Source organism: Impatiens glandulifera, chromosome 1 (assembly GCF_907164915.1).
Source record: "Impatiens glandulifera chromosome 1, dImpGla2.1, whole genome shotgun sequence".
In the NCBI taxonomy this organism is placed as follows: Eukaryota; Viridiplantae; Streptophyta; class Magnoliopsida; order Ericales; family Balsaminaceae; genus Impatiens; species Impatiens glandulifera.
In genome coordinates, this window is record NC_061862.1 from 98,766,461 (window position 1) to 98,775,331 (window position 8,871).

Below are 8,871 nucleotides of genomic sequence, written 5' to 3' on the forward strand. Positions count from 1 at the left end.
GTAGAGAGCTTCAAGTTTTCTCAACACACCATATGTTATAGTCTCGTTCTCAACATGGTGCACAATATTTACACCAACCCAGGAACGAATAAAGCTACACGCCTTTCTATCTGTCTTTTTCTAATCATCTTCTTTTGTACTCTCAAGTTTAACACCTTCATTTTCAATTGTTTCATTCAAATCATCTGAAACTAATATATCATTAATCATCATTTTTCATTTTCTGTAGTTTGTACCATTCAAACTCACCATATAATGTCTAGATTTCTCCATTATGACTTTCTTAACAACTGACAAAAACCCCAATAAAGAAACCAGTTGATCTCCTCTTTGAATTTCGTCGGGTAACTAGTAAAGCACTCTACTCCAATGTTAAAACAAATAATCAATCAATACTGCTCTGATACCACTATTGGGTTTTGTAACAGAAAAACTATAGATCTTCTTAAAAATCATACATGTCATGCTCTCAAATGAAAGAAGTGATTACACTAGAAATGATTGGAATACTCCATAATCAAAATCTCCCCAATGTTTCTCTCTACATCAGCCAAAGAACAAGAAAGAAACTAGAAAACCCTAGATATGTTCATACTCTCTCAACCTTAATGTGTTATGAGAAAAATAATAAAAATTGTATTTATACTCTAACCCGTTTTCATAACAGAAAACTCTGACCCGTTTATCCGGAATTTAAACCCTGTCCGCAGTGGCAATGAACACCTCAACAAGATGATCACCTTACCTAATTTCCCTCAAGCTTACAAAAATAATACATTTTTAAGTTAAAATAATACATTTTTAAATATTAAATTTTATATTAAACAGAATATACACTAATATTTTTATAAAATAATAATATTGGTAAGATGACAATAAAAGTCAAAACATAAATAAATGCAAACATGCATACCTAACTATACATACATATAATGTTGTCATCTTCTAATTTAACTTTTCAACCAATTTAATTGAATTATAAATACAAATTAAACTATTCATACAAAAATATGGTACTTTTACAATTTATACAATTAGACGTGCTATTAAGATTTTGCAAAACCATGTTAACAAATACATTCACAAGCATTTAAATACAAATAAAAATACACTAGTTCATAACAAATAATAATTTTAACAAATAAAATGTTACTTTTAAATATTAATGTTTAGATCAATAAATTATTCACAAATTATTATATAAATAAATAATATTTAAATGGTAACAATGTCAATATTAATTTTTTTTCTATAAGGTATAATATAAGATATTATCACAATATAATAAATTGTGATAATATTAATATTATATTATTATATTAATTTCCTTGTAAATTTAATTATGTAATATATTATCGTAATAATATTAATATTATATTATATTAGTTTTATTATTCCATAAAATTTCTCTTTATTCTAATATATATTTATAAAACGCATGTGTTTTTAAACGCACAATATTACAACTGTAAATTAGTTTTTTATCTTCTTATAATTGTAATTTTTTCAACAAGCTATCTAACTTTATTATAATAAAAATTACGAAATATTTGAAATGTATTAATACTTTATTTATATATATTTGTATTATTAATATATCTTTTGTGAGAACTCATTTAATAAAATAAACACTCAAAATTAGTTGATCCAAACTATTTTAATAGTATAAATAAAGAAATAAATTATTACAATGTTTTATTGATTCTACATTTGAACTCCAATCTTTATAGTTAAGGCTAAACATCTCTATAATCAAGAATAAGCTCTCTACAAGAAAGGATATTCTAATACGTTGGGATCACATAATCATTGACGACCCTAGATAAATTCCCCCATTCTTCCGTCGATTAAAAGATCTCGATTAATAGACATTTTCCGTGCTTGTGCACTCGTGACCACCTCCCCCTGCAAACTCACATACAAAATGACCCGATTTGATCAAATATAAAGACCGGACACCCCAACTGTCCGTGTCTCTCGATTTAAATACTTGAAACTGCTTGGTCAACCCATTCTGGGACGCACGGTTACGACAAGTCGGAGGACACATGCAACCTTGCCCACACTCATATATAATTGGTTTACCTCGGATCAGAACTCCTCGAAAGTCATATGGGAAATTGCCTCCATTATTCCAACAACATGAGCAGTTGTCAAAAGAACCATCAACGCATCCACATCCAAAATCTTCATCGAGAGTGAGATTAACCGTACCAGGAAAAATGGTTGTGGAAATGTACTTATAGTGCATTGGTCCACAATCATTGTCAACATCATTAAAAAGAGAGATTGGAAATAATCTTTCTTTACCCATAGAAATATCTAGGCTAAGAATGGATTGAGGTTAGTGAGAGAGGAGAAGGATAAATACACCAGTTTTCTGTCACTCTATATAAATCATCATAGGCATTTACTGATACACTTACATTGTATTTGTATTCTCGTATCACTCTCCTCCTCCCTAAAGCAGAAATGGATTCCATCAGAACTCTATTGATAATCACATATTCTTAATTCTCTGTATCGTCTAGGTTTATTTGTGCTCCATTACTTGTGATAACAATTTATTTATAGATTTTCAAATGAAAAAGCGGCGGCTAGCTAGATAAAATATTGCTAGGTTAAACTCCGGGCATTTCTTATGGGCCCGAGGCCCAGTTTTGTTTAGGGCAATTGGGTAGGTATAAATTATATTAAAGTCCCTGAATAAATGTAGACTTTACAACTTTATCAATTACTTGATATTGGATTAAGATTTACCTCAATTTTATAATAAAACAGAATATACAAATAAAATTGTATTTCGTTTCATTCAAAAACTAACCAAGAATATTCATTTAAGTAATAATAATAACATTTATGAAGAATTATTAAATATATATATATATATTTGATAAATATTAACACATTATGACCTATTAAGAAAATAGTTTAAGGTGGCATTTGGTTCAAATAAAGAAATAGATAAGAATAAGTACAATGGATAGAAGTGTAGTGTTTGCTTATGAGTATTAATCCTTCTAAATCTCATTGATAACGTTGAAATATTTTCATTCCACAATATTTAGATTTATTAAAGAGAAATTATTAATATTATTTTGTAATTGAAATTAAATTAATATTTTTAATTTATTATTATTATATTTTATTTAATTAAAAATAAAAAATATTATTATTTTTATATTATAATTGTTTAAAATATGTAAAATATTGGAATGTGTCTTAAATGTAATAAAATATAAATATTTAATATTTTATTTTATTTTATTTATTATATATATATATATATTAAAATACTTATAAAAAAAATTTGAATGATTCAATTTTTTTTATTTATAAATAAAAATTATCTATCAAGATAAAATTATTAAAATATTATATATTAATAATTAATCAAATTAAATATAATGTTTAATTAATAATATATACTATAACATTGCATAATATTTTTAATAACATTTTTTATTAAAACATTTCATATTTAACTTTTCTAATATTTTTTAAATATTTATTTTATATAAAAATTTTATATTATTTTTAAGTTTTTATATTTTAATTAATTTATTATAAGTTTATTATTAATATATAATATATAAATTAATTATATAAAAATAATTTTATTATTTTTAGTTATTATAATTATTATAATTTTTTATTTTATTAATTATATTTTATTTTAAATGATTTCTCGATATTAATTATATTTTATTTTAAATGATTTCTCGATATTATTTAAATAATTGAAATAATTTATTTCAATAAATAAAATAAAAAATTTATTATTATTTTAATTATAAAAAATGTCTAATATAATTATAACAGAAAAAATATATATAATTATAATTATAATTATAATTATGAAAAAGAATGTGGGAGGGTGAACATAATGGGAGAGAAAATGCATTAAAAGGGAATTAGATTCATTCCTCCCAATTTAGAGAGGAATGGATGATTCCCAAGCAAATATTACGTGTTACATAAGTTGATTCGGTTCCTATAATTTTTGCGGATACGTAGTTAACCATACGAACGGTGGACAAATGATTTTGTATATGAAAATAATGTAGTAGAGATAAGTTCTCCGTCTCTGATACCCCTGAATCGAAAATCCAATCTTTTGGGTTGAATGTACCTAAGTGAGCGTTACGCTTTCGGACAACTGTACTTGAATGTGTTGTCAAAGTGAGTTGCGGAGAGGATGCTGCCGAGGGACATGAAGTGTTGATGACATTCTTTCACTTCAAGCGGATGACTTTGAATCGTCAGAGTGTCGTTGAATGATGATGACAACGAGTTGACTTTAAAACGTCGGAGTGTCACTGAATGTTGACGATATTGAGTTGACTTTGAAACGTCGGAGTGTCGTTGGATGTTGATGACAACGAGTTAGCTTTAAATCGCCGAAGTGTCACTGGATGTTGATGACTTTTTGGATCGAAATCTTTCGACCTACGAAGATAAACAGATTTAATTGAGATATAAAATGTAATTTTTAAAATGACAAAATTGTCAAGAAAAGAGCTCAAGAACGCTCAGATATCATTTATAATATTAGGATCTTGAGAATGAAAATTCAGAGTAAATAATGATAATATTAATTAAATATAATTTATAATTTAATTGAGAGATGTGTGATACATAAAAGACCTAGAATGAAATAAAAATAATATGAAGTTAGAGTGCAAATAAATTTCATAAATTGATGAGATAATTATAAAGTATTATATTTATTCTAATAAAAGTTAAAAAAATTATTATATATTTTAATATTGTATTTTAAATAAAATTATGTATAACAAACAATATTATTATAAGATTTCAAAATAAAATTATTATCTTAAAATATTTTATTTGAAATTATTATTATTTATATGATTTGATTATGAAGACTATAAAAATTGTATGAGTTTCTTAAACTTAAAAAAAGTAAAAATAAAAATTTCTATGAGATTAATCGGTCTAAAATTCCTCTATTGGAAATGTAGAGTTTCATACATGCCTAACCAAAAAATAAAAATAAAAAATGATCGAGCCGGCTTCTGTTTGGTCAAGTAGCCAACCGATTCAGACCTTGACGAGCCGGATCAGACCTCGGTTCAAGCCTTATCGCTTCCTCGAAAGCCTTCCTAGCTTCTTCTTTCATCCCCTTCATCTCATAGCATACACCCAATAAACAATAAGCCTTCGAGTTCGCCGGACTCAAACCCACCGCTTCTTCAAGATCCACCACCGCCGATTCAACTCTCCTCTTCCGATTCAACGCAATCTGCAATTCCGCCCTCTTCACAAGCGCATCTCCTCTATCACTACCCGACAGCGATTTCGCCGCCGCAGACGATAACGCCGTATCAAGCGATCGGAGAGCAGAACTCTTGTGTCCCATCAGATCTAGAATCAATGCTTTCAAGATATGCGCGGCGGCATCGCGTGGATCGAAGGCTAAAGCTTTGTCGGCCTCCACGGCGGCGTCTTTGGCAAGGTTGGCCGCAGTGGTGCGATTGCGGACGGATCTAGCTCGCGCTAGGAGCTGGGCTCCGTTAATGAAATGACGATTGGCTTGCGCTGTTGATCGGCCCCGCGTGCGGATCTTGTTTAGGGCTTGTCTTGGGTATTTGTGTAGGACGAAGAATATTCCTAACGTGAGCACTAGGATCGCCAATTGAAGAACCATGTCAGTACCCATCTTTTCTTTCTTTCTAGATTTTAGGGTTTCGGTGAGATGCCCAAGGAAGAAGAGAGAGACCCCTGTTCTAGGAATGTTTGAAAAGATCCTAACTTTAGTCTATATATATATATATGTAAAGAAAAGGCATTAAAATATCTATTTAGCACTTTTTTCTTGGGTGTGATTGAGATCTAAATGAGAAATCACATGTGTTTAGGTTCAAGATTTAGTAATTCAAATCATGACAGTTGGTTACAAGGTCATTTGGATTTGAATCCAAACCTAAAAAGTATACTATTTCTCATTCTCTTTTGTCTAAAAGCTTGAGTCTTTCTTCTTGTAAGCTTGTACAATGATTACCCTCTTCCTAAACACTAAATAAAATGAAAACCCAGAAAGGTTTCATGTTTAAAAGTTTCATCTTGATTACATTTGATTGTCATATGCACCAAAATTTAAATTTAAAGGTAATCTTCTTCAAGAACAAGGAAAATGCAGGTCTATTCAAGTACAAGCTGCATATGACGGCTGAGATCGTTTAAGTAATTTGTGCTTGAGTAATCTTCCAAATCAGATGGATCCATCATGATCACAGTACTACTACTTCTCGACCTCGACCTCCTGTGTTTTGGTTCAATTGAATTTCCGCTTTCACCTCTTAGAATCTCCAAAACCTGTGATTTTCATGAGTCTCGTTTAGTTTACAAATGAAAGAAATGTTATGTCGTTTAGTTTTATGTCTTACTCTAGCCATAGGCAGGCGATTTCCAGGCGACTGATGAAGACAGGCTAACGCTGCTGATATGACGCGTTCCATTTCGTCGCTATTGTAGTTTCCTTCCACTCGTGGATCGGTTAGGTCCTTGGTGCAATTCTTCTCCAATAGAGGTTTGGCCTATAATTCAATTAAACTTAAACGTTACTTATCTAAGAATTTATATGTTTCTTTTTAGGTAATTGATGTTTACCATACCCACATCACGAGACTTTGACTACTTGAATCAACTGCCCGACGACCCGTTATGAGCTCGAGTAATAACACTCCAAAGGCGAAAACATCTGTCTTCTCGTCGACAATCCCATGCATGAAGTACTCAGGAGCCATATATCTATATTTTAATTTTATTAGCCAATTCCTTGTATTGTACATACTATAATATTACTCACTCCATTCACAAGATAACTTAATTAGACATAAATTCATGTTCCAATGCAGGTTTGAAAACTTAGTAGACACAAACTTGATCACATGTTCTCATCTTGATCTGAATTATATCCTATTGTTGTCCGATTGAGTTTGAGAAAAGTTTTGTGTTTAGTTAGTTAGATAATCGAAGCACATCATTCAAATGCTTGCACATCATTCAAATGCTTCGATTCAAAACGAAGAGGATCTTACCCAAAAGTACCCTCGATTGGATGAACAATGTGATTAATCCATTTATCCGGTAACCATTTGGCAAGGCCGAAATCAGAAATCTAACACAAATGTAAGAATCAAAACCCGCCAAAAACATCTCAAATTCAAAATCATGAAGAACCTGCGGTTGATAGTCATCCGTAAGAAGTATATTCGAAGCAGAGATATCCCGATGAATGATTCGTCTCCGGCAACCAGAATGAAGATAGTTAAGTCCTTCCGCCACCCCAACCGCCACCTTAAACCGTACCTCCCATTCTAGTTTCTCGCCCGTTCCTAAAATCAAACACCTAACCTTAATATCATCGTAAAAAACAAACAAAAATCGCGCGGGAAGAGACAGAGATTGAACCGTGAAGATGAGAAGCGAGACTTCCATGGGGAGATAACTGAAGGACAAGGTGAAGATCGCCATCAACGCTGAAACCGATGAGTTTTGCAGCATTAGGATGATCAATATGAGCGATAATACCCAGTTCAGATAAGAAATCGCCAACTCTATCTTCATCGTTTTTTTCGATCTTCATTATCTTCTTCACCGCCACTTCTCTCCCGTCCGGTAACGTTCCTTTGAATACCTCAGCATGTCCACCTTTTCCGATCATCCTCTCTATAATAACCCATAAAAGAAAAAAAATTGAAAAACAGAGTACTTTCTAATCACGAAACAGAATGTTTTGATCTCACCGGAGCTGAAATCATCGGTGGCTGCGGCGAGTTCTTGATGGCTGAAATTTCTCCAAGTTGGTTTAGGAACAACGAAATCCCCACAATCAATAGTTTCTTCATTGCTTCTATTCCATCCTATTTTTCTCCTTAAATTCTTTTTAGAAAGTTCAAAACCATTCATCAATGGAATCGCTGCGAATCTTCTAACAGACTTCATCTTAGCATTATCAAACAATTTCTTCAAATGCATTGGCTTCGCCGCCGGTTTCTCTTCCGGCCCAAAAGCCACCGGCGAGTCCATTCCGCCGCTGTGATCGGAATCCGACCCTGATATTGGAATCTCCAATACGCCTCTCGGCGACGGGATATAGTCGTCGTCGGCGTTTTCTTTCATCCCATCCAACGGACCTCCGTCTAGAATGTCTTGAATCTTCATTTCGATTCCTGTAAATGAAATTTTGAGAAAAAGATTGGATATTTATATTTTCCTGTTGTTTTGATTCTTTTTTTACCTTCCATGTCGATGGTGATTAGAAAGATTCGTAGGTCTTTGATTATCCAAAATCACGATAACGTAGAGAACATTCTAGAAGAAACCGTTCCTCCCTCTTTCTCCCCTAACCCAATAGAGAGAAAGAGAGGGAAGAGAGGAAGAGAGAAAGAGAGAAAGAGTCAAGAGAGGAAAATGGTATATATCTTTAATTGATAAGAGAGCATAGGGAAGAAGAAAACCAATTTCCTTTATATTTATACTCAAAAATAGGATTAATAATAATATTTTCTTTTTTTATTTATAAAAAATTAATAGTTTTTAATACTAAAGAAATAAATATTTAATAATAAGAGAGTATTCTAAAACACGACACGTCAAACTTGAATTCTAGACAACTTTTCTTATCAATGTTTTATATCAAGATTCAAAATTGGAAATTTGACTAAAAAAAATATTATCATCTTGGTATCACAAAAAGATTTAATTCAGATCAATTTTTTTTTTTTTGTAGGAGTAAATTTTGTTTGAATTCTTGCTCTTGATATTATTTTTTTTTTAAATGAATTTATTTGAATGAAATGAAATTTATTAAGAAAATAAAAATTCAAATTAAATAATTTTTTT

The 8,871-nt window shown here is 30.8% G+C and overlaps 2 protein-coding genes across 2 annotated transcripts; both read right to left on the bottom strand.

Annotated features, from left to right (window-relative positions):
• Nucleotides 1-4,945: 4,945 nt before the first annotated feature.
• Nucleotides 4,946-5,761, bottom strand: LOC124919399. The gene has a single exon (XM_047459633.1). The coding sequence runs from the start codon at nt 5,681-5,683 to the stop codon at nt 5,048-5,050; it is 636 nt and encodes a 211-aa protein (XP_047315589.1). The 5' UTR covers nt 5,684-5,761; the 3' UTR covers nt 4,946-5,047.
• Nucleotides 5,762-5,928: 167 nt separating this feature from the next.
• LOC124919400 (receptor-like cytosolic serine/threonine-protein kinase RBK1) lies at nt 5,929-8,405 on the bottom strand. Its single transcript, XM_047459634.1, has 8 exons — nt 8,267-8,405; nt 7,773-8,198; nt 7,438-7,695; nt 7,207-7,361; nt 7,065-7,144; nt 6,639-6,774; nt 6,411-6,560; nt 5,929-6,339 (listed from the first exon to the last, which is right to left on the bottom strand). Exons 1-8 carry the CDS (start codon nt 8,271-8,273, stop codon nt 6,166-6,168), a joined length of 1,386 nt encoding a protein of 461 aa, XP_047315590.1. The 5' UTR covers nt 8,274-8,405; the 3' UTR covers nt 5,929-6,165.
• Between the last annotated feature and the right edge of the window lie 466 nt (nt 8,406-8,871).

Bases quoted from the DNA above. Each gene is read 5' to 3' on its own strand.
- LOC124919400 (XM_047459634.1), bottom strand. The intron at 7,696-7,772 runs GTGAGATCAAAA...GGGTTATTATAG, and splicing joins CACCGATGATTTCAGCTCCG to AGAGGATGATCGGAAAAGGT. The intron at 6,340-6,410 runs GTAAGACATAAA...TGAAAATCACAG, and splicing joins ATCGCCTGCCTATGGCTAGA to GTTTTGGAGATTCTAAGAGG.
- LOC124919399 (XM_047459633.1), bottom strand. From the start codon at position 5,683: ATGGGTACTGACATGGTTCTTCAATTGGCGATCCTAGTGCTCACGTTA.